Source organism: Musca autumnalis, unplaced genomic scaffold (genome assembly GCF_047663935.1).
Source record: "Musca autumnalis isolate F117 unplaced genomic scaffold, ASM4766393v1 scaffold_4, whole genome shotgun sequence".
In the NCBI taxonomy this organism is placed as follows: Eukaryota; Metazoa; Arthropoda; class Insecta; order Diptera; family Muscidae; genus Musca; species Musca autumnalis.
The window spans coordinates 135299255-135326952 of record NW_027411977.1 but is presented as its reverse complement, the minus strand read 5'-3'; the positions used below and the strand labels follow the sequence as shown (position 1 = coordinate 135326952).

Genomic DNA, 27698 nt, shown 5'->3' with positions numbered 1-27698 from the left:
ACAATTACATACAAACACCGCATATACAGGGAAAATGTATATGTATGTATGTATATTCATTATGTATGCAAAGATAACAAAACAAATATCCTTGCAAAAAATAAATGCCGGCATGGGTGGGTGGGATTGGTGGTGGTGCCAACGACCAAGGGGTGAGAGGGAATCAAAATGAAAAACCATGTATGTGTGCACATAGACACAACAAACAAAGGCGGTGACGACGCGCCGCCACGATGCAAACAACAATTTTTGGTCATTTTCCGTTTTACAATTTTGTTTCCTTTTATGAAACCGGTAACAAGGACTGTTGCTTTGTTGCCAGTTTATGTTTTTCAACACGCGAGTGCAAACTCATATTCTCCCACCCTCCTCCACACGCTACCAGCATATGTCCACAAATGTGTCATTTCTTGATGAGTAAGGCAATGTGTGCGGACGTTTAGGGGGGTGGATGGGTGTTTGAGTCTCAAATCTTTTGGGATTGGGGTGGTTCGTTAACCTTATGCCGCCTACATGTGACGTCAGAAACTAATTTCCCCCAAAGACAATGGCGTGTCACGAACATTTGTCTTAAGAATATTATGGGTGTATCCCCGCGATAAAACGTAGGCAATTAAAAATGTAACTAGCAAAATGAATAGCTAACATAATTAAAATAATGTATAGAGTGTTTAAAACCCGAGTAGTTTTTGAGCACAGATACTTGAGCTTTCAATCTCAATTATATATACTTGGGATGTGGGAGTTGACTATAAAACCTAATTGTTCCTCTTATTACACCATATAACGTGATGATAATAGTTTTGGTCTTCTTTAATAATAAAAATGAATACTTTAAAGGAGCGTCGTAGTGATAAAACTATGGGCAACTATATACTCTTCAAGTGGGAAACGTACATTACACATATTTACATGATTAACTACTTTATGGAGATCAAATTGGCATGTTTCCACAAAATAAACGCCTACTATGGCTACGTTTATATCAAACTGGTTTTATTGTTAGTTTCCATTTTTCATATGTGAATAGAAAAGTTATTTCTGCCAGCCGTTTAAATGATATTAGAATAGTCAGAATCATTTTTATTTGATTGGTATTTTAAAATTGGGTTATGATGTACATTTCATATGTAAAGTGTAACAGTTTATAAATGAAATGTCCCAGCCCTGACATATTGATGTAGCTTTAGACAAAATAAAAATGGCTCCTGACTTTTGATTTGTAAATGTCAAACATGATGATTTATCCTTGCACCACTAATCATTATGACAAATATAAAAAGCTAGGTCGAATTATTTTAATGGTAGCTATATCTATATTTTAAATATTTTTTGACACAATTATAAACGTTTTGGCATATGACAAGTGCTAAATTAGCCAAATGTTAATATGAAAAGGTTTGTAGTTAAATAAGAAACGTGTTGAACAACTTTAAAGGTGATAATGACCCCATCTTGATTTGGTTTGAGGTTAAATGTTTGAAAACATCCGTCAACCAAATTAAGATAGATACGTTATCATCATAATTAGTGTCAATATAAACACACTGTTATGTAACACAAAGTTTTGCGATTTATCGAAGTTAATACCCGGTTTAAACTATGCTTGGTGTAACAAATCCAGTGGATTAAAGTTCTTAAGCCCCAAACACATCCAACATTTGAGTAAAGTTGGACGTCATTTCTGATACAAGAATAAAGAAAAATTCAATCTATGTTGGCCTTGCTCTTTTATTCTTCTATCAGAAATGACGTCCAACTTTGCTGAATCGTTGGATGAGTTTAGGTCTTAATTTTCACACAATACATGCCAAATAAATGGAGATAATGCACTTAATCATAACAGTCTAAATCAGGTTTTAGTGGGGTACATATTGTCCAACAGGAATGAAAATTATCGAAGAGGATTTTTTCACACAGTGTATTTCAATTTTTTTTTAGCTAAACAATAGTTTTTATTTGCCAGATTGATTTTCCAACGGAAATAGTTGTGTCGGTGGATCAAATCCTCCAATCAGAAAATCTGATATTCTAAATTATGAAATCTTATTGTTTAAATAGCATTTACACTAGCACCCACTATTACGACAAACCGCTCCATAACAATTTATTTGATATAAAGCTTACGAAAACATTATCATGATTACAAGTGTTAGTGTAGATTACATTTAAGAACTGTCATATAAGTAGATTTTATGCATACAAGTTTGACAACGATTTTGTGTTGGGAAAAATCTATGTGAATCAACATTCTACCAATAACAAATGCATTAGTTTTTCTCCTGGTACAGACAATTTGAAATATCATATTAATAAAAATAAATGTGTTCCGTCAAATTTGTTAAGGCAATCACACGTTTCTATCATGGTCAATACCTTTGATAATATGTGACATGAGATAAAAAATCGAGTGAGGCTTTAAAGAGATTTTGACTTTGCACATTGCCAATTAACGGTTATTTAGTTTGAAAACAAACGTATTATCATACATTTTTATCAAAAGTCAAGCTTTAAATTTTGTTAATAAATTATTTTTGGATGACCTTTATCACAACATTAAGTTCAAATCGTTTTTCAGATATACACAAATAGCTGTGTTATACATATATTTTCTGTATATATAAATAAAAAATCCGAAACATCATGAACATGTTCCCTAGTATCCCACATTTATCAATTCACAATAATTCCTCCCATTGACCCAAATAGTCCGCCCTATACCAATTACAAAAACCTAAAGAGGGAACTAAAAATCAAAGAGAGAATTTCAAATATTTTTGTGTGGATACCTAAATGCACGAAGCCATAGCTAGGTGAAATCTTTGTGAAATAGATAAAACACCATGATTTGCCATGGGCAATAATAGAAAATTAAAAAAAATACACACCCTTCTGGATTTGCTGTGGCATCACCATTTGCCTCAGCTGTAGCCGTTTCGCCAGTAGCAGTGACTGAGTTTGCTTTGTCACCGTCAGCGGTGTTATTTTCGGTAGCATTGTTATCGGTGGCAACAGCATCGCCATCAACCACTTTGTCTTTTTTATCCTTAGATGCGCAACCACCCATTTTGTGTTTGTGTGTGTGTGTAAGTTTCCGGGGTTTTTAAGATAGAATGTACGTTTGTTTGTGTGCGTTTAATATAAAGTTAAAAGTTTAAAGATTTTTGTTTTTAAATCTATTTGATTTTGTAAAAAATTTGGCGATTTTGGTCACAAAAGTTACAAAGTTATGTTTTTTGTTCTTTTTGATTACTGGTTCTTTGTTAAATGTATATCTATGGTATGTATTTTATATATGTATGTATATATATTCAATTTGTAAAAAAATTGCGTTTTTTTGTTTGGTTTGTAGACTAACTAGTTTTAAGCAGCTAATACTAATATCAAGTTCTCTCTTCTTCGTTTCGTTTTTTGGTACAGGTAGAATCTTAACGATTTTCACAATCAATTACGAATTCGTAATGTTATTAATACTAGTTTCCTTCCTAGACACAAACACACGCTTGTATTGTTGGTTAGTTGGAAAGGGAGCGAGCGAGCGAGAGAGAACAAAAAATGATGTAGAGATTGCTTTCAAACACAGATAAAAAGGGCGCGTCTTTGGGGTTTTCGTCCTGTTACGCCGCGTATTGAGATGATGATAATGATGGACCACAGAGTTGTAGTAAAGTGTAGTCTAATAGTAGTAGAGTGGTTGGTTGTTAGTTGATGATGGGTGGTGGGTTGTGTGAAAGTTTTTTCCGCAGTTTTGAATACGTTTTTTACTTTTCTATGCTAATATATTTTTTTGTAAAAAAGTTTATGCAAAAAATAGTTTTTTGTTTTCGTTTCTATTTCTGTTAATTTCACAATATTTTATTTTTCTATTACGATTCGTTGGTTTTCTTTTATAAGGACGTTTTCACAATTGTTATTTTTTAACTTTCTCGGAGTTTTTTCTTTTCTTGAAAATTCACAACTATAGAATTAAATTTGTCTGTTTTGTAAAAAAAGACTTTGGTTTTGATTTGTGCGTCTGCTTTGATTAATCTTCCTTTTATATTTTGTGCGCTTGGAATTTTTGCTTTTAATAAAAAATTAAAGTAACGTTTTTTTCTTTTTTTAAAAAGAATTTTCTGTTTTTATGGTAAAAAATGATTTTTTTTTGTGCTGGGATTTCCAATTTGCTTGCTTGCCGCGCCCAAAAGTATACTGCTTTTTTGCTATGCTACAAATTGAATATTTTCCGTTTCGGTTTCAATTTTGTTTCTTCTTTTTTATTCTATCTCTTAGCAAGCGCGCGTTTTGCCGACAACAAACGAACACTCTCGGAAATTTATAAGGAACTAAACTTCCAAATCCTGTCGATGGCGGTGTTAAGCTGTGAAAGTCTGGTTGGAAATTAATGCTATGTATGTTTCAGACTTTGTAACAGCTCTCGTTGTCAACCGGCCTGCGTGCGCCGGCAACAGAGCAGCAGCGGCAGAGGCAATTGCCAGGCACACTTTTGCCTCAAGAATTCACCCAATAAAAGCAACAACAACACAACATTAATATTTGGGTGTGTTAAAACACACATACAAATGTATGTATGTATGTATATAATATATGGGCAGAGAGACGCTGCCAAGCGACGCGTTAATGTCTGCTTCTTCTTTTCTTCTTCAATTAGAGCAGTTGTGGGGTAAGTCAATCTTGACTCAACAGACTGCAGAGTTTCAAATTCACCACAGTTTTTGGGTGGGGGAGTGAGCAAAAGCGGAGTTTTGCCATCACATCGTAATTGCGTGATGGATGTCATGAGAAGGGCTCTGTTTTTGTTTTAAGAAATTTAGTTTAGAAACTGACTAAGAGAGAGAGAGATAGAGAGAGAGCGAGTATTTAGAGCAGGGGTGCTCAGAATAGTTGGTGTATTAGTAGTGGTAAGACACTCTCCCCATTGCCAAACAATGTCAAATCAGAAATAAAGAGAGAATACGTGTGGTTTGTTTTTACGCTACCGTAAGGAAGCGAGCACCAATGATTTAGAGTATTTAATACCATGGGGTTGTAAACATGAATTTTGCTCATTTTGGAAATGTCCCTTTTTAAAATAATTCCAGGGTGTAACCTTAGAGGGTTGAAAAGTTGTTGAATTTATTTTCTTTTTGCTTTTTTGTCCACAGCAGTCCATCCAACCATTTATACTGTCACTTAAAACCTCAAATTGTAATGTTTTGCACATTTTAATGGAGACTTTTTTAAGACATTGCTTAAGCGTGCTTGATGTGTTTTTTAATAAAATTTAATGTGTTGCTCGTACGCTTTGGGCACGGCTATAACGGCTTTATTTCTAATTAGAAAACTACTCATAATGAGAATGACAAGAAGTGTGGCAAATATAATTGTAATAATCCTTTGGAGTATATATAAAAGTTGGTCAGTTCACGAACGAATTGCAGACTCTTTCGCCATCTGTGGCTGTTTGCCCAAAGGAACGAAGTGAAAGGGTCTAAGCGCAGTCAGTGATTATTGTTTTTAAAGTTGAGGCGCTCTGATACTTGAACATCCTCGTCCTTTCTAAGTTTGCTTGGACAAAGCTATCATATAAATTGGGTTTCATACTTAAGAACAGCGTAATCCATATTCCAAATACTGTTAAAGTCAATGAAAGAATCATAACCTTAGAACACAATCAAAACTAATAATGCAAAGATATCATTCACTCTCTTTTGCCCTTATGTTAGGTTACATCCCGTTTGGACCATGCTTGGTTTAACAAATCCAGTCGGTTTAAGTTGTCATTTTCTTACAATATACATATGTCAAATAAATGGAGATAATGTACTTAATCATCGTATAAGTACATATTCTAAACCAAGTTTTAGGTTCAGGAGTACAACTTAGTGTACATTTACATATAAACGAATTTAGTAAATCCTGTGGTTTTAAATTGTCAAATCAATATAATAAATACATCAAAAAAAAAAAAAAAAAAAAAAAAATCATAAAAAGGTTAACTCGTCAAATGGTAATGTAAAAATGGTATAATGTAACAAAGTTTATTACGAAAATATCTGAAGTAAATCAGGGTTGTATTTGCAATCAATTTCTCTTGTATAAATCTAGGGTTTTTGTTTTGACATTTATTTTCTCTGCTTATGCCGTTATATGTTTGCTAAAGTATCTATATTTAATCTAGGGTTTACACAAGACTTATTATTTAAATATACAACCCTGACTTCCAGTGAATAGGTTTTCATTCATGATTTTCCAAACACACACAGATAAAGTTTTGGTTTTCACAATCAATAAATCAACATAACTGTCCTCTGTAAACTTGGCATTAGTTAGCGAATTTTCCGGTATTCTTTGTATTTACTATTCTTTTTCATGAAACAAAAGTTTTTCACATAATTATTCCCCGGTGTGAAACTGTTAAATTAGTTTTTCGTTTACTTTTCCAGAGCAATTATTAACGTCTTATATGGACCAACTCTTTTAATCATACCCCATGGACAAAGTAATACACTTGATAAAATATGATGAAGCTCCCAGTAACAATTTGTTTCTGTTATGCTTCGTTAAGCCTGTTTTTATTCATCAATGATGACTTACTATTTGTATTTTGTGGGGTACGCCTAAAAGCATACTTTGATTTAAATCCCCCAAACGATCGAAATAATTTCATCATCATGTAAAACTAGATAAAACGTGCAGGCAGGGAAAGACCAAAGTTAAGACGATTTTTGGGGATTGGAGAAGGGTATGATGACATATAATCCCACCAAAAAGAAAAGGATAAAAGTTAAATAACACATAACACAGTTAGTAAAATTTTAAATTGTCAAATATGCCATTAAAAGTGAGGAGTGGTCTTTTATGACAGATCTAACATATGTTTGTCCAAAAGAAACAAGAATGAGTACAATTAAAACAAAAAATGTTTCTGTTATTGGGTTCGGCAGCGTGTAATATTAATAAAAAGGTTTTTTTTTTTGGACAACTAATAAGAAGGCCACACCACAATATGTACGTCAGTCAGTACAACACCCAACAAAAAAAAAAAAATTAAAAATAAGATATTCCACAATTCGCTGTGAAAAGCCTATAACATCCCTGCAAGGGATGGAAATTGTCAATGGAATAAACATGGGAGTGGAGTAAATTCGTATGTATGTACTCGTAATGGCTGTACTCTACTCCTGGAAGCATGAAAGCAAGGAGTGTAAAAACCATTAGAGGGTGGTGGTTGGCATTATAGCATTATTTAAATATAGGTGTGTGTGTATTTCTTTAAAAATATCCTATAAATTTCTACAATTCACAGGCAAGAAATCATGGAGAGAAATAATTTTCTACAAATCTTCATCAAGGCAATGTCTCTAGCATCTTGCTTAATTTGCCCATTAAAGAGATTAGAGTCAAAGGTGCTACATATACATCGACACACGTGTGCGTTTGCATGTGTGAAAGTTAAGAAGAGTTGCTATTACCCAGGTCATGTTAATGTCAATTTCATACCATAAGCATACCATTTATTTGCCAGATAATCTTGACGGCGGCAAATGATGTTCCGTTTCCTGTTTAAAACTCATTCTTCTTGGATTTTTTTTGTTGGTATGTGTGTCAAGTGTTTATTTATTTTACCTTACGTATAGTAAACGCATGGTTTTCACGCCAACGCCCCATAAACATTATACGAAAAAAAATCAACAGCTTTTGTGTGTTTTTTTTTCATTCAACAAAAGGAAGGATGTCTTGGTATGTCGTTGAGTTATCTATGTGTCATAACCTTAACACTTGCCTTTATATTTTTTTTAAAACATATTGAAGTCATTATGAGTTTTGTTTTCATTCCCCTTTCTCCCTACGATTTGTTAATCCAGCTTCAAGTGGTGTGAGAAAGATTTCTCTTCCTTGTTTAGAAGTAAATAAGAAACATTTTCAAGTGTTTCTTTATGTGGGTATGGGAAATGTTTATTTAACTTTTGCCTTGACATATGGAAGAATAAATAGTAGCTAGATTCTAGTAGTTCAATTGATATAATACACTAATTGGTTTTAAAACAAAATATGTATATATTTTTATTTTTATAAAAAAAGAACTCAATTGTGATATGTAGCATTTGGACCTCCTTTTTACTCGGTGCGAATGTTTTACGCAAATGTCTAGGGAGCGAAAAGCTCTAATGTAAACATGCTATAAAATAGTATTGTTGAAATTGTACATCTACAGGGTATGAATGAAATGTGAGGTACCCAGTTTTTTTAATCAAATTTGGGTTAAGTTCGATTAAAATTCTCCATTATCTTTACAACAGTAAAGTGTAATAAAATTAATGAATTAGAAATGGTTTAACTATATAAATCAACTTTCGCCATCTCTTATCACATTTACGAGTCCAATAGAGTGGTGCACTTGGGTGTTTTCCAATCGACAATATTTTATTGTTTTATTCTTGTTTCTTATTATTTTTTATCGCCTTTTTCCTATAAGATGTCATTCAGTCGCTATATATGGATGACATAATCAGATCATATGCTGTTACTAACCCTTAAGTTTTTTTTCTATCAAGACACAAATCTCTTGAAAGTGCTTTACTACTACAACTACTACCCCCAATTAATCAGTGATATCACTTAAATCAAAGCATGTCTCTCCTAAGATATAGGACACAATAAAATAATTTGCACATGACTGCAATAAAGAAAAGAATGGCTGCCTGTATCAGAAAGGCAAAACAATGAAAAACACCCTCAATATATCATAGAATCTTGTTTATGGTTCAATGCATGTCAATAAAATAAAACAATAGAATTATAAAGCAAATATTCCGCAGATTCCACGCTTGCATTGTGCTTAGGCGTTAAGTAATAAATGTTTGCCAATTTTCTAAGTGATGTCAAGTTGTGATAATTTAGATATGGTAACTAAAGATGGAATGGAAAAATGGAATTTACAACCACCCTTGATTTTATGAAATTTGTAAAGAATCTTCTTATAGTTTATTTTGGCTCGAGGTCAGGTGAAGAAAATAAAAACAAAGTTTGTTTTTTATTTTTGATTTTTTATTCTTCCGATATTTCGATCATAATCTATGATCATCATCAGGGAGTTGACTTTAAAAAAGAAACAATATCGAGAAATTTCTACATAAGTATATTAGCAAAAATAACAATTTTACAAAAATTACATTTATTTTTCTTTCTGATCACCACATTTCACGTTCTGATCTCGTTTGAGTTTGACTTTAAACTAAATTTTTCCGTGTTTTTCAATTATGTTTCTATAGATTTGCGCACAGTGTTCCGTATCTGTTTTATAGTTCATGCGCTTTTCACCAGGAATATTAATTATATGTAACATTTCTAACATGTATCTTCGTTTATAGTTATTTTCCTGTGTTAGAATGTCTACTTTTTCGAAATTAGGGGTATGTCCTGTTAAGGAACAATGAGCTGCTAAGGCTGTTTTTTGTTCAATGGGCTTGTTTCTTGCTTTTTGGTCGGATTTATGACCACTTATCCTGGTTTTAAGTTTGGTTTTTGTGGTGCCAACATATACCTTTTGGCATATGTTGGACTTGTCACCATTGCAACTTATTTTGTACACGACGTTTGATTTTTCTTCTAGTGGAGTCTTCGATTTTGTTCTACTGAAGAAAGCATTATTAGTGTTGCTGCTCTTTAAAGCTAATTGAAATTGATCCTTGTTGTAAAGATTGGATTTTGCAAAACGCTCTGAGAAACCAGGAACGTATGTGGATCTTTTATATACTTTTTCCGCCCTTGGTTTGATGCATTGAACTCTCTCGGACTTCACATGTTGTATGAGTTCAGTGATGGTTTTGTTGGGGAAATCGTTCATCTTCAGGATTCTTCTGACGTCATGTTCATTCTTGAAATGGAATTTTCTGTCGCTGATATTAAAAACTCTTCTTATGAAATTCGTTGCGGTATTTATTTTTATCCTTCGAGGGTGTTTTGAATGATAGTTGATTAGTCGCCCAGAGGCCATGGGTTTTTGATACCAATCTAATACTATATTGTTATTTTGTCTAATTACCTTAGAGTCAAGGTATGGGAGACAATTATTCGATTCACTTTCCATTGTAAACCGCAGTTGATTATTATAGGCGTTCAATGCCTTGAGGGTGTTGTCAATTTCGTCCTTTTTTATGATGCAAAATATGTCATCGACATATTTTGTCATTAGTCTAGGTTTAACCGTCAGATTTTTGCTTACTTCGTCAAGTAAATTTTCCATAACTATGTCGGCAATCACAGGTGAGATTGGTGAGCCCATTGGCATACCCTTTTGTTGCTCATATATCTTGTCTTTGTACAAAAAATATCGAGACTCCTTGATGCATATTGTTAAAATGTCAATAAATAAATTTAAAGGGATATTTGTACACTGCTTGATTGTGGTCCATTTTTCTTTAATTGTGTTGATTGCCAAATTTACGGGTACACTCGGAAATAGTGATACGACATCGAAGGATACGAGCATTTCCTCTTTGTCAATGTATTGGTTATTGATCCTCGATTTGAATTCAACAGCATCTTTAATGTTGTACTTGGAGTCTTTTGTCAAGGTTTTGAGTAGTGTGGCTATGTATTTCGATAACTCGTATGTGGGGGAGTTCATAAAGGAGCATATCGGTCTCAAGGGGGTTCCTTCTTTATGGATCTTTGGAAGTCCATAGATTTTAGGAGGTACTGATGTCTTGTTTATTAGCCTGTTTTTCTCCATGTCATTGATAATTTTTAAGTCAAATAGTTGCATTACTAACTTATTGCATTTGTCTTGCAATCTTGTCGTGGGATCCTTTTTTATCCTTTTATATGTGCATATATCTGAGAGTATTACATTCATTTTAGATTCGTAGGCAGTTTTTTGCATTGCCAAAAAAAAAAAAAAAAAAAAAAAAAAAAAAAAAAAAAAAAAAAAAAAAATGAATGTAATACTCTCAGATATATGCACATATAAAAGGATAAAAAAGGATCCCACGACAAGATTGCAAGACAAATGCAATAAGTTAGTAATGCAACTATTTGACTTAAAAATTATCAATGACATGGAGAAAAACAGGCTAATAAACAAGACATCAGTACCTCCTAAAATCTATGGACTTCCAAAGATCCATAAAGAAGGAACCCCCTTGAGACCGATATGCTCCTTTATGAACTCCCCCACATACGAGTTATCGAAATACATAGCCACACTACTCAAAACCTTGACAAAAGACTCCAAGTACAACATTAAAGATGCTGTTGAATTCAAATCGAGGATCAATAACCAATACATTGACAAAGAGGAAATGCTCGTATCCTTCGATGTCGTATCACTATTTCCGAGTGTACCCGTAAATTTGGCAATCAACACAATTAAAGAAAAATGGACCACAATCAAGCAGTGTACAAATATCCCTTTAAATTTATTTATTGACATTTTAACAATATGCATCAAGGAGTCTCGATATTTTTTGTACAAAGACAAGATATATGAGCAACAAAAGGGTATGCCAATGGGCTCACCAATCTCACCTGTGATTGCCGACATAGTTATGGAAAATTTACTTGACGAAGTAAGCAAAAATCTGACGGTTAAACCTAGACTAATGACAAAATATGTCGATGACATATTTTGCATCATAAAAAAGGACGAAATTGACAACACCCTCAAGGCATTGAACGCCTATAATAATCAACTGCGGTTTACAATGGAAAGTGAATCGAATAATTGTCTCCCATACCTTGACTCTAAGGTAATTAGACAAAATAACAATATAGTATTAGATTGGTATCAAAAACCCATGGCCTCTGGGCGACTAATCAACTATCATTCAAAACACCCTCGAAGGATAAAAATAAATACCGCAACGAATTTCATAAGAAGAGTTTTTAATATCAGCGACAGAAAATTCCATTTCAAGAATGAACATGACGTCAGAAGAATCCTGAAGATGAACGATTTCCCCAACAAAACCATCACTGAACTCATACAACATGTGAAGTCCGAGAGAGTTCAATGCATCAAACCAAGGGCGGAAAAAGTATATAAAAGATCCACATACGTTCCTGGTTTCTCAGAGCGTTTTGCAAAATCCAATCTTTACAACAAGGATCAATTTCAATTAGCTTTAAAGAGCAGCAACACTAATAATGCTTTCTTCAGTAGAACAAAATCGAAGACTCCACTAGAAGAAAAATCAAACGTCGTGTACAAAATAAGTTGCAATGGTGACAAGTCCAACATATGCCAAAAGGTATATGTTGGCACCACAAAAACCAAACTTAAAACCAGGATAAGTGGTCATAAATCCGACCAAAAAGCAAGAAACAAGCCCATTGAACAAAAAACAGCCTTAGCAGCTCATTGTTCCTTAACAGGACATACCCCTAATTTCGAAAAAGTAGACATTCTAACACAGGAAAATAACTATAAACGAAGATACATGTTAGAAATGTTACATATAATTAATATTCCTGGTGAAAAGCGCATGAACTATAAAACAGATACGGAACACTGTGCGCAAATCTATAGAAACATAATTGAAAAACACGGAAAAATTTAGTTTAAAGTCAAACTCAAACGAGATCAGAACGTGAAATGTGGTGATCAGAAAGAAAAATAAATGTAATTTTTGTAAAATTGTTATTTTTGCTAATATACTTATGTAGAAATTTCTCGATATTGTTTCTTTTTTAAAGTCAACTCCCTGATGATGATCATAGATTATGATCGAAATATCGGAAGAATAAAAAATCAAAAATAAAAAACAAACTTTGTTTTTATTTTCTTCACCTGACCTCGAGCCAAAATAAACTATAAGAAGATGAAAAGTCCAAAGGTCAACAATAATTGTCAAAATAATTTGTAAAGAATTTAAACTTAACGTCATTTAATAAGTGTGAAGTTGGGTGACGTAAGCCTTTAAGACTGAAACAGTCCAAATAATATAATATAGAACTGTATGGACCACATCTCAATAACAGACGATGACTTAAGCGAGAATGGCATAACTTGTTTGAGAAAAATGATTCTCTTATGCCATGTTTTCATTAGAGCTTTTTGCCGAATTATGCTTCTTTATGAGATTAGGCCTGTTCGATAACTTCGCAAGTACAAATTATTTGCAAGTTCTTCCAACTGCTTCTCATTTCTCTTTTACAGATCAGGTTTGTTATTAAAAAGAATTTTGTAAAAGTTTGTACAAAATTTTGGGTTATCCAACAGACCAAATGTATTCGATGTATACGCAATGGAATTGACGGCAATGGAATTGACACTTGAAATCCAGTGATTTATTAAATTGAGTTATATGTAAACGTGCTATTATGTGCAAATCCATTAGAATTAAGTTCTCGTTTTCATACAATGTATGTATGTCAAATAAATCAGGGTATAGGAGTCTAGTCTAAAAGACGTTCTAGACATCATGTTGTCAATACTACTGAATATCTGTAAAAAATGGGAATTTGCCCCAAATACTGGTATTAAGTGCAAGTGTAAATTAGATTTAAAACGGCGTTTGTACTAGATCTTTTTGCCGAGTTAACCTTCTTTATGAGGATTTATTTGACGTTTACGCCATGGAATTGACATTTGAAACCCAAACCCCCGGGGTAATCCGGTTAAGTGCAAACGGGGTATAAGTCAACTTTTCCACAGGATATATACATATGACCAATAAAGGAAGGATATTATTAAAACGTGTCACATTAGCATTAAGTTTAATGGTAATCGCTCTATCTTGGACTATTTTACGTATATTTTCATACATTTGCAACATTTAAGTCGAAATAGTAGGGTTTATCATTGATAAAACGCTAGTGTAAATGAAGTTTTAGTTCTTGTCTTAAGTGCTTTAAAAATATTTAAAAATCAAACAAAATGCCTCTTCAATAAAAATATTATAAAATTGAAAATGACTAAAACAGTTTGTTTTATTAAATTTGCCGCCTTTTAGAGTAGGTACTTGATCTCGATGTGCTTGTGACGCCGTTCTAATTTAAGGGGGGAGGAGAAGGTGACAATATCTCATAAGATAATGTGATTCGTGTTATTATGAACATTCTTGCATTTCTTTAATTTGTTTTTGTCTTTTTTTATAAGCAATTAATGTTGTGTGCTTGTTTCGCATTCAGCTTTTGTAGTTTAATCTCTTCTAAAATCTTGGCATATTGTGGCGTTTAAGTAGCAAGCAGCATTGAATGGTGGCTTTAATATGTGTCATTTGTTCTTACAAAATAAATGAGGACCTTCGCACACACAGAGGGGGAACCTAATTTTATAATGCTGGTTGCTGGTGTTTTGGTGGTCAAGAGCGGTTTTTTCGTTTGATGTGATGCTGATGATTTTCGTTCAATTGCCGGATAATGGAAATGAAAAGTATTTGACTTTGTAGTGGTATTTAATTGTATTCTTTAATAGGGAGGAATGCTGGTGTTAGTTTTACCACCCCATATCATTACGAATGCATCACTACTACCACCATAACATTTTCCAGTACTTATAAGTTTTATGGATGATGATGCTCTTTTTATCTTCCCCCCTCTGCATTATGTTATGACCGGCGACCCGCATCCATAACAGCTGGTTTTTATATGATATTCACATCACATGTCTACTGGTAAGAGAGCGGTCACTAAGGGTTGCTTCTGCTCTTTTCTCTTTGGCATAAAGGGAGATATATTTTTGGTTTTACATTAAATGGATTGGGGAGAAATTTAAAACATTTAATAAAAGGGCTTAAAATGTTTCAGTAAATGAAAAAATCTACCAATATATGTTCGAAAAACCACATGAGAATCCTATCACGCAATCATAGGTTGGGCGCTACGCACCACATATCTAGGATTTGTCATAAAAATTACAAACTTGTATTTTTTAATACATCAAGCAATAGTTTTCTAGGCCTCTAAAATGTCAAGTTACAAAGGAGTAAACCACCTACTACGGAAGAAAATAATCCTTTCCATTTTTGGACAAAAAATGATTCCTCCGCACATATTAAAATTCATACCAAATTTTTGTTTTATTCAAACTTGGCAACCTTGGGTCTTTGCGTGTATATGATATAAATTTAATACAAAAACCAGCAATGCTGCTGCAAATGTATAGGCGAACACATGCCTTCATACATGCATATATTATTAAATATTAACAATAAACGACTTCATGAGGAGCCTAGTTATTGATTTTTTTCTGTTTGTGAGAATATTAATAGAGCTTGAAAATAGTACTATTAAAAATATGTCTGGAGAAATTTCAAAACTGTCACTTTCACACGCACAAACAATTCATTAATCCCAAGTAGAAGAAAATGGACGCAAATAAAAAGAGCGGTGGGATGGGATGTCTAACAATTAAAATGACACATCCCCCTCCCCACTAACACTTTAACAAATTTTAGACTTCGTTCTCACAGATTTACGGACGGTACTTGTGTAAATGACTTTATACTTTGTAAGCCGCCCAGACACAAAGTTTCTCATGATGGCAAATATTTACATACATGATAACAAATATTTGCCTAGAGAAGGACACCGACATGATTTGTCAAAAAATAAAAGGAAAACTAAACTAAGCCGTCATTTGTTCCGGAAACTGTTATTGGTTTAATCTGAATATTAAGAGTAGAGAAAAACCGGACAGAGAAAAGAAAATTTTATGTGATTTATGTCAGCAATTTATGTTTACAAGGATTTATGTAAAGCATTTTACAATTTCAGCTATAAATGACGTAATCTGTCATACACCGTACATACTACTACACCCACCCACCCCTGAACGGAGAAATGAAAAATGTTTCATGAAAACGGGGCGTAAAATTGATACTGCCATATATCCTATTGGCATGAGTTTCATTTGATTTTTGTTAAAAACTGCTGGCGCCACATGCAATTTGGTTATAATGGAGGACAATAATTAACATGTTTGCAAAATGCAAATACACTGCAATTAAGTTTTTTTCTCATTGCAATGCAAAAAAGGGACCAACTATTTTGGAGTTTGTTGAATATTCAAAAAGGAATTTCGAAATTGTGGCTTCCGCCGTGGCTTATGAAACCAGAAGATATAATGATTTGTTTATAGCTTTTTCTGGAAATGACAGCAGCTATCAGGAAGATATGTCACAATACATAAAATGTGATATTGTTTGAAGAACTTTATCAGATTTCTTAGTTAAAACAAGTTGCTTCAATTATTAAATCGAAAGTTAAATAATCGTAAAATGAGTTTCCGAGGTTTACAATGTAAAAAAATTGTCATCAATTTGCCGCCAATTCATGCATGTCAGCTCTGACTTATGTTACGTTTACATTAAACTGATAATAACATATGAGAGGAAACACCTTTTAGGCTATCTTTACATTACATTAGAGCTTTTTGTCGAAAGTCCTTGAACCTGTCAAAAATTTTGTTTACGTTTTCGTACGATTAACACCCAATAACAATGAATTTGATAGATTGGACGAAATCAGCTGGTCTTACTGTTCCTTGACGTATACCCAATGGAATTGACATTTAAAATTCCTTGGATTTATAATGATAAAGGTTGTATGTATAAATGATAAAGGTTGCATTTTCATACAACTGTCTGTTTTAAACGGCAAGTAAGCTCAGTAGACATTTTAGCAATTGGGCGCCACTCCAAGCTGAATCCTTATTTACACTGGAATATAAAACAAGTCTTTTCACATATTTGAGGGAATTGACGGCATTATTAACAAGTCTGTAAATACGACCTAAAAATTGGCAATCTCAAAAATATAAACTATGACTTAAGCCACGTTTACATTGACTGATCTATGGGAAGCCACCACAAATAATCAGAAAATTTGGGAGTGGAATTTTAATCATTATTTAAGTTATTTGATGTCTCCAAAACCACAATTTCGGTCCTAACTCATATTATACATACAATCACATACAGTTGCAGTTCGATTAATGGTGAAGGACACAAACACATATTCTTTGGTTTTTAGCATCAATTCATATAAATTATATTATATATTATCCATGGTGTTAGCAATAGGGTTTTTTTTTGTTCTCTCTCTCTCTTTCTTTCCCTTTTCATTTAAAATAAAAGCCAAACAAATTAAATCCTTGGATATTTATATTATAAATCCGTTGTGCTTATATGATGGCACTTATCATAATTGTGAATTTTCAAGAATTCCGTTCCATTTTATTATCATTTTTATTTTCACTGTTTTTTAATAATCCGAAATTGTACTCTTTAAACTCTTTTGTTCTGCATAATTTCGCAGTTATTTTTTTTTTTTTTTTGCAAATATTTTGTTTTTTTTCTTTTGATTTTTCTTTAAATCAACTCATTGAAAACAATAAGAAGAACAAACTACATTATTATTTTTACAAATAGCACGCGAACCGTTAATGCCAGCTAGTGATATTCGATTAAACAATTAAACACGTTAACTGAAGTCGCTTGTCTATGTGCACCAACAGTTAAAACACATTAACCAGCCAGCACACTGCTCTGCTGGTGGCTGGCTAACGACGCTACGGCTCATTCCTTTAGTATGGCACAAATACAGCAGCAAAACTTTGGTTTTAACTTTCACTACTACACTGACAGGGGCCAGCCTGCCTGATGGCACAAATGGGTTGCCAAGTCTACAATTCTTAGCGATTATTGCGATAAGACAAAGTTTTATGACTTTTGAGTGCATGTCAACGTGATTATGGTGGTTTATATGATATATAGGTAAACAAAGCATGCTTAAGAAGAAGAAGCTGTGTCATCCTTTTTTTCATACAAATCACTCGCAACCTTATCACATCTATCACCCATTCATCTGCACTGTTTTAAGCCATCACCATGTATGTGTATCACACACAAGAACTAGGCAAAGTGAAATTGAATACATCGTCATTATTTGCTTGCTTGCAATCGACTCATTGCATCTTCTACTAGCAACTGCGGCATAGATATTTGTTTCTTCTTCTTCTCCAATGAATGAATGTTGTTGTTAGCACAAAAAAGAAAACAGTCTACTCACTTTTTAATTGTTTAATTAAGAGCAGAACGTAACCAAATAAATCACAATAATGATAATAAATATAGTAAAAAAATACCACAAAAATGTGGTCTCATCATGGTGTGTGGTGTGGCGGGCTAGTAATCACTTAGAATAAATCTCCAATGAGTACACAATAGATACAAAATAATAAACAATTATTATACTATTTGTATAGATATGTGTATCTATCAGTTTGTCATTTGTGTGTTTATAAGGCAAATAATAAATAAAAAAGAAAACAACAGAATCTAGATAGATTACTTGTGGTTTTTTTTTGCAAAGATATCAAATGTTTATTTAAGAAACAAATCGAAAATCGTTCACTGTGGTATAAAAAGTAGTATTTTCAAAGCACTTTTACTGCACTGTTCTCTCTGAACAAGGCGAATATGTGGGTTATTGCCTAGTTTTGAGGTTTAAGATAAAACAAAAGAATTTAGTTGTGGCAGTTAATCATATATACCTAAAATAACTCAGCTCTCATTAGCTCATTAGAGCTTCTTGCCGGAATAACCTGCCTTATGAGGAGTTATATGACATGTACGCAATAAAATTGACATTTGAAATCCAGTGGATTTATTAAATCCGGTTATATGTAAACATACTATGAACGTTTAATAAGATGTTTATGTGCGTTTCCAATGGATCCTTAATCGTCTCTTTTAGGAAACATGAGTTTTATTTCAAATATATTCAATGAATTTGACAATTTAAATGACAAGATTTACTGTAAGGTGAAACAGCAAGGTCAGCTGATTTCGCGCAATCTGTCAAATGTATTGTTATTGTGAATTAATCGTATGTAATGTAAACACAAATTTTGACTGCATGAAGCATTTTCAATCAAAATAGCCTTGTTGTAGACTGGTTCACTGTATTTAAAGCAACATGACGGACACCACGGCACAATAATACAGGTACTACACCAAAAACAGCCGATTATCGTTCTAATTGTCAAAATGCATTATTGTGAACAAAATCACATACAAAAAGTAAACAAGCAATTCTCAGTAATGCGTTATTGTAAACAAATTTTGACGTTTAGACAGGTTTTGAGGAACTGATGTACAAAATTCGTATTCCGCCTGATGGACACCCATGATGTACCATGATGGACACCATGGCACAATAAGAAGGTACAGCGCCAAAAACAGCTGATTTTCAGACTAGTTGTCAAAATGCATTATTGTGAATAAAATCGCATACAAAATGTAAACAAGCAATTCACAGCACTGCATTATTGTGATCAAATTTGACGTTTGGTATGATTTGATGTAACACCTTCTTATTCCACCATGATGGACACTTTAGACCATTTATCGTGTGTTTGCACAAGACATGTTTGCTGAAAACACAATTCTCTGATTCACTGACACATTCCAGATTTAAGCCAACTTGTTTCAAGATATTTTTAAAATAAATACAGATCAAATGTATTCTCTTATAGTAAGTTTCCATTTACGAAATCGAGTGGATTTCAACTGTCAACTATTGCAAATTAATGCAACATATATTCCACAAAACAAGAATAAAATTCCACTTGAACCGCTTGTTTGTATGAGCTATTTTCTAAATCACACAGAGTGCAATAAATTTATGTTTTTCCTCCATCATTTATTTCAATTCATTTTGTTTGAAATTAATATGAATTGCAAACTAGAAATTGAAAGTGTCTAACAATTGCAATTAAAACAAACAACAAAACGAGAGAAAAATATGCAACAAAACTATACCGGAATTATACCATAACATTACAAAAACGTTAACAAGTGCAAACGTAAAAGTGTGGTGGGGGTGGAAGGAAGGTGGCACTGACAAAGCTAGTAGCCAAGCAGCTATAATAAATAGCTGTCGTAGAACAACTGCCCGCGCCATCGACAATATCTATTCATTCATTCATTGTTTAATTACAGTGACTGGTTGACTGACTGGCTGGCTGGGTTTGCACAAATCTTCATAAAATAGTGAGTATTTTGAGTCACCATATTTAGTTGTATGTTGCCATTATTTAACTATAATTATGGCATTCGTATGTGCGCTCATTTGTAGTGTATTTATTGTAGTTTGTTTTTTATTTTTGCAAAGAAGTTTAATATGCAATCCGTTCATCCACATGACTGTCCATATAATAAGTAGGGAATATGCCAAAAGTGTGTAAGTGCGAATTTGGCCAGCAAAATTGCCATTATTTTGCAAAGCAAAAGAAAAAAAATCCGCGTACGTTTCTGTTTGATTAAAACTAGGAAGGCCATTACTATTACTAATGTGTGCTAGGTAGGGAAGTCAAGAAATTCCAATGATTATAAAATTTTTACACTAGTATACAAGAATGGGAGAGGGGGAATACATCCACATTGCTTAATAACTGTGGAAACAAAAACTAGCTTGTGTAAACTGATTATTACACAAGGACAAATATCTCATTCTATTTTGAATTGACAGATATTCATAGGAACTGACAACTTAAATAACGTTTTTTCCTAAAACATCCGTCGATGTAAATGCGCTTTAACATTCGTTTCTAATATTAAACCAAAACGATATTTTAATTATAACTGATAGCTTATGCCTTATTTACATTAGAGATTTTTGTTGGGATAACCTTTTTGGGATTTATTTGATATAAAAGCAATGGAATTGACATTTGAAATATAGTGGATATATCAAATCCATTTATACGTAGACATACTTTAAGTCCAATTTACATCACATAAGTTTCAAAAAAATGTATGTAATTTATGTTATCAACACCATTGAAAATCTATCAAATAAATGACGTATTTGCCTCTGTAAATGGTTTTAGGTGCAAGTGTAAATTAGGTTATGTATTATATTCTCACTATTGATTTAATAATCAACAATTAATATAATAAAAATATATAATAATTTATTATTACGAATCAATACCAATTTGATGGTTGTAACGCTTCCTTATATACATTAATAAAATATTATAATATGCAAATAAGTGTAATTTATTATTAAATAAATAATATCAAGCATATCATATGAAATATGCGTCCGTGTGATTGTGCGCCCATAAATGTGAAAGAGAATCAAAAGCCAGACTATCATAATTTTGCAAAATATTCGCACACACAATTATTCATCTACTTATGACATACTTAAACAGTGAGGCGACTGACGCCTGTCACAATTTTTTAGGCTTTTTATGTTCTTTAAAACAGCGGATGCAGTTAATTTAAATAAAGGCACCACACAAATCGGATTTTTTGAATATGTTTAATAAAGTTTTTTTTTTTTGCCACACGGAAACACACACACACATCGTGTGAGATTCTTATCGAGATGAGATAAGAAACAAAATTGATATTGAGGAAGTAAAGAAAATGTCAGGCAATGCCCTATTCGTTTATAAAATATACAAGATAAAATATTTTATGTAATGATATATTTTCTATAATATTTTTAAGTTACTCGTTTTCTTAAAAAAGTAACGTAGTGTTACAGTAAGTTTACATAAAGGGGGATTTAGTAAATCCCATATATCTCATAAAGGAGATTAAAGTGCATTATCTCGATTTATTTGGCATATATTGTATGAAAATGATAACTTAACTCAATTGGATGTGCTAAATCAAGCATTGTCTAAACGTACTGCAAAAAGCTCCAATGTAAACATGGCTTTAAATTTTTGCGCATAAGCTAAAACGGCGTTTGCGCTAGTGCTTTTTGCCGGGTTAACCTCCTTTATGAGGATTTATTATATTAATATTTACGCTATGGAATTGACATTTGAAACCCAAACCAACTGGGTTAATCCGGTTAAGTGCAAACGGGGTCTTATACCCGGATTTATTAAACGCACATAAATCCTCATAAAGGATAACCTCCTAACCCGGCAAAAAGCTCTAACGCAAACGCCGTTTAAGGGCTTTATCAAAATAACACCATTAAGTAATTATAAAAAGTTTCAACAACTATTCCTAAACATTTCGAATGTAAAATGCATTTTACACTTGCATTTAAAATAGATGTTTTGAGAATTTATGTAATTTAATTGACAGATATTCTATGGAATTGACAACATAAATGTCAAATTCAAATCAAACGTTTTAGTTAAAAAAATTGTTCAATCTAAACGTGACCTTAAGAAATTCTATATAATTAATAATAATAATAATAATAAACAGAAAACGTATGCCAGATACGCATTTAAATCAAACAAAAATGTTTTAATAAAATGTGTTATACAATAAATAAGCTGACATTCCATTGAATATCTCCCAAATAAAGAAAGTATTTGCCCTAAGCAGTTGTTATAGGTGTTTGTGTAAATTAGGTTTAGGCATTTGATGTTTATCTCTACCACACACCATTGCGCCATCTGTAAGTCACATTGACTTAGTACTAGGGTTGTTGCCTTTGCTATCTACTGTGTAACATTTTAACAGTTTGTTAGTTCTGTTAACGTTTTAACAGAAAACTTGTATACGACAAACTGTTATCTGTCAGATATACAGTTTGGACAATCTGTTATCTGTCAGATACACATTTTCAATAAATAACATTTGCTTAAATGTTAAATATAACAGAGATAATGCTAGAAGTTAAGGTTTTGCAAACAGCAATGGACAACTGTCGACGACCACATGAAAGCTTTTTGTGTTAATATATGAAGAGTTACCACATTAATTTATTTTTCCATTGAAGAAATAATAAAATGTTAACACTTAAAAGCCGGGATAAAAAAATAAGTTTTGATATTTACTTTAAAAAGCGAAATGGTAAAAATTATTTGTCCATGCGAATTTGCCCAAAAAGTGCGGATACGGAAAAATGACAGAATCATCAAAAAATCTGTACTTTTTACTCGCTCAAATTTGTCGCGTACCAAATGCTTTTAAACAGAACACAATTTAGCGTCATTTTTGTTTAAAAAGAGGTGGAAGCTTTGCTAGTTTTTGAAGAACGGGAACGTTTTTTTCACAAAAAGTTTCAAATTGATAGAAATAGTAGAAGCTTTCAGGTTTGCTTTACTATAAAAATAAAAAATAGAGTCAATTTAACGTCGATTCGAGAAATTTCGTTAAATTAACTTGACAAGAATTGTCTAGAAATTGGATACGCGAAAACCTATGTGGATATACTTTTCAAAATTTTAAGAAAAAAATAGGTAAAATATAGCAAAATTTGGAACAATTATGAAATCAAGAGTATTTCACTATGGCAATTCATTATACATATGTATATGTACATACGTAATTATATACATAGTTCTTCCATGTTAATTTGCACAGTTCTCTACTTGCGGAAAACAATTGGATTGGAAATTTCGCATACATTTGAATAAACTACAACAAAACACCAGAAATACCTCATTTCATTAGTCAGCTTAAAAAAAAGCGCAAATCTTCTATTACTACCCCTATCTAACAATTGAAATTGTTGTCTATTCCATTACCTCATCCCTTTCATTCTTCTAGCCTCCTTTGTCTGTTCTTCATTCACTAATTTTTTTTCATCCATTCATATTGTTTTACATTCTAATACAATTTAATTGAACTATATAACGAATGGATACGACGACAGTAATGCTCATCTGGAGCTAAGTATGTGTTAAAAAATACAATTCATCACTGGCTGGCGGCAGGCGGTATGTACAGTGGTGGTGATGGCGATGATGAAGATTTTAATAAATTTCAATTGAATAATTAACAATAATCATCATCATCGTTGAGCAACAGCTAGATTGAATTGTGTTTGTTGTTGACTGACTGACTCAACACATAAAATACACTTCAAGAAATTCTATATTCCCAACAACAACAATTTTATAGAAGAAGAAAAATACACACCTCTAAAAACTGTTGGTTACCTCCTATCTCATCTTTTTGAATGTTGCCAACATTATTGATATGTATATGTATTTTTGTTTTGTGATATTGTGATTTGTTTATGGGCCATAAAAATCATTATGTTGGAGATTTCGTTTTGTGTTAGTTTTTGCTATAAATAAATACATTGTTTATTATTTGTAGAAAACTTTAATGTCTCCATTAGTTTTAGTTTAGCTTTTCTTTGCCTTGTTTATCGATAAATTTTGCCGGCTATCTTCGCAGCTCTTTTGTTTGTCTATATTTAGACGTATTTATTTTCCATTGAATTAACAATGTAAACATAATTTTTCAAATAAGTTGTTTGATATGGCCACTCATATGTCAGACAATAAGTATGAATTAGTTATTTGTTGGAAATTGCTTGGGGGAGGTAATCGACTTTAACCTGGGCCATAAATAGGGAGAGATAGGACGGAAATACATAAGGGAATTGGAAAAAGTAATGTTTAAAACATATAGGCTGTTTATATTATAGCTTTTTGCAGGGTTTGCCTTCTTTATGAGGATTTATTTGACGTATACGCAATGGAAATCGATTGGTTTTATTACATATTGTTATATGTAAACGTACTATTAGTCATTTGGGAGGTCTGTTAATGTTTTCCAAACTTTCTTGCAACTATAATAATACAATTTATTTTAAATTCTGAATTATATTTTATGTCCACGAAACTGCAAGAATCGACTATATATGGAATTGTTTCCTTTATAAATTTGAAAATTTTGGCAAGTTTTTGGGCAATCTGTTGACGAAACACGATCTTCTTTGTCAATGCGGACATGCTTACAAATCAGTGGATCATAATTATGGGGTTATAGTTTAGCTGATTTTAATTAAATTTGGCAGAGTTAGTTGTAGTAGGGTATATAGTGTACCTTACACTGAATATTCATTTAACTGTGGGATGCATATGATGTGGGTTATGCCTTAATATGATTCTATTTTTAAAAATATCTAAAAAGGTCATTGAAAAATAAATTATTTCAAAATTACGTGGACATCCCCCGACTGAGATCCTCAGAAGGAAAACATAATACCCTGTACAATAGTTTGGTGTAGACTAATAATAGGTACGTTTACATTCACGAAATTGAATGGATTTCAACTGTCAATGCCTGTGCTTATAAGTCAAATGAAAATTCATCTGAAATGCACTGAATTAAATTTGACGTATAAGCAATGGAATTGTCAGTTCAAATCCATTCGATTTCCTAAATGTAAACGTACTCTAAATTTTGCTTTTAACATAAAAACTAAAGGCCTCTACACATAAGCCGCTCGGCTTTCTTACTTAATTCATTTCTGGTAAAGGAAAAAAGAAAAGTCAGAACCACATTTCAATTAGGTCGAACTTGGACTTTGGTCTTTTACCAGAAATGAATTAAGCAAGAAAGCCGAACGGCTTAACGTAGCAAGAAAAAAAAAATAATGTTGGTAATTTAAATGGAAATTTCCCCCCATTACGAGTTATAACTAAAACAGGAAACATAATATGGCATCACTGGCGCACAAAGGAAAATGCTAAAGAATCGTTTTTGTTTGCAAAACTAAACTTATGCAACATCAAGGGAAATAAGATACGCCAAATTGCTGTTTTTGCAATTGTTCTCACTTGTTTTTTTTTTTTGGCAAGTTTGCAAAATAATAGCTAAAACATTAAAACAACTTAATTGCACAAATTATATATAGTTTAGTAACCGCAAGTCCGATAAAAATGTGTTATTTTTCTCTGTTTGTCATGAGCTAACACTTGCCAAGGCTGAATAGCCGGTTGGGGTTTTTGTGAATTTATTTATTTAAAAACAAATGAAAAAAACATTAATAATTGTGGTCATTGCAAACACTTGAGTAACACTGGCTGGGTTAATAACTTCAGTACGCTGTGATTCATAACCAGTTAAAACACACAAAAACCATTAAAAAGACCGGTAACCGGTTTCTAACTCATCAATACACAATTTTGGCATTATTGCTTGCTTTCACACAAAACGAAATCTCCGTAAATTTGCCGTAAAAGCAAGATCACCAACAATTTTGCATAAGTATTTATTTTCTTTCTTCTTTCAATATTTTTGGAATTTGTCGTTATAACTACATACTTGTTTTATTTCAACACTTTTTATCGTTTCTTTAATATTCCAAACAGTTTCTTATTTTTTCGAATTTTATTCACTTTTTCCCACTTAGTTTTTTTATTTGATATTTTTCTTTGAAGTTAATAAAAAAATGAAAAATAATTTTCTGTGGAGCTCACCTTTTTAGAGAACTGTTTGCAACCGCAGAATTCAACGTTCAACGTTACAATGATCTTAACGTGTGTTTTAGTTTGCTGCAACACTTCGCTTTTTTAAATTCACTTTCAAAATTCCCATAGACACTCACACACACGCAACAGCAGTTGGCCAAGTGCAAACAACAGTATTATTGTATTGGTGTGTTATTCTTTGAGATATATGAAATATCCTCATTCATACCTCTCCCTGGGCATTTACCTAGCAGAGTTAACCAAAATCGCCTACAAACCATAGTGGCTCTCTCTCTTTCATTATTTTTCTTTTTGAAATCTATAAAAAGCAACTCTTTCATTAATGCTATATCCACAGAAACGCTTGTATACAAAACAAATGTATCTCACACATACTGACGTGCCGTGCCGGCAATGAAGAAACAACAACAATAAAGTAATGAAAAAGTTCTGTTGTCATGTGTTTAATATTTTGGCTGGTAACCACATTGAACACATTGAAAGAAAGCACCCCACAGAGAGAGTTCATTCGTGCATAAGGTAAATGTATTTTTGTCTCCCACTTCGCCCCTTTCCCCTCACTAACTTGCTATAAAGAGTAATAGCTAGGATAAGTCGTAAAAGCTTATTGGCCTTCTCTTCTGTATGACATGAAAATGTTATAGTATTGTGCTCCTTAGAGCAGTGTTGCCAATACATAAGAAATTACTTATAAATATACATATATGTATTTTATGTATGACAGATGTCATAATGCAGTTTCGTATCTAACATTGACGTAAATTGTCATATCATGATTGCACATAATGACATGAATGTTTTTGTTTTGAATGTAAGAAATCGAAAAGAATACATTCATTACCCACAAATTATTTCCACAATTTCTCAATTGTTTTCTTTTGAAATCAAAAGGAGAAAAAGGAGAAAACTGTCAAATGAAAAAAATTATAAAGGAAATATTTTTCATTTCAATTTTTCATACAACAAGAATCCGGCCCCAGGTCTAATAGGCCGTTTAGATATGACTTCATTAGCCGGATTTAGCGCTTATCAGTTTTTATTTGCTAAATCCGGCCAAAATCTACCAGAATTCCCTCACAAAAATAAATCCTCGTATTGACTGGATTTGTTTTAAATCCGGCATAAATCCTCGTATACAACTCTATTTTTTACACATGTTGATACCATGTAATGGTATCAGAAACGAAATTTATGAATTCAAGGATCTATTCAAGAATAATTCTATGTCAATTGGATCTGTAAATTCGGTTAAATACGTAAAAATGTATAAAAGAAAAAAATGTTATATCACCATATCGTAATATAACATTTGGTCTGTTCCTTTACTTTGAAAAATGGTAACAGTGGCAAAAAATGGTAAAAGTGGTGAGCTGCTATCATATAAATTGTATGCTTTTTTAAGTAATGGGTACTTTACACTATATGTATTTTACATGTGGGTTGTCACTTTGCGTATACATTTTGTATATAAAAAGTGACAACCCATATGTAAAATACATATCGTGTAAAGTACCCATTAGGGAACACTTTGCGGGTAAAAACTCGTAACCTC

General features: G+C 32.5%; 1 protein-coding gene across 40 annotated transcripts in view; it reads right to left on the bottom strand.

Annotated features, from left to right (window-relative positions):
* The window catches only part of Argk1 (Arginine kinase 1), a 119463-nt gene that overhangs the window by 2451 nt on the left and 89314 nt on the right, over positions 1-27698 (bottom strand). Inside the window, exons 1-2 of one of the 40 annotated variants that reach the window (XM_073984533.1) lie at positions 17338-17912; positions 2889-3976 (exon numbers count right to left, since the gene is read on the bottom strand). The exons of 3 other annotated variants lie outside the window; for them this stretch is intronic. In XM_073984533.1, coding sequence (XP_073840634.1) covers positions 2889-3067 — 179 coding nt within the window. In that variant the 5' untranslated portion in view covers positions 3068-3976; positions 17338-17912. Of the gene's footprint in view, positions 1-2888; positions 8587-16895; positions 17913-26134; positions 26532-27698 lie in introns of those variants that run through there. 36 more of the 40 variants (XM_073984534.1, XM_073984546.1, XM_073984543.1 and 33 more) reach the window with 36 other exon arrangements.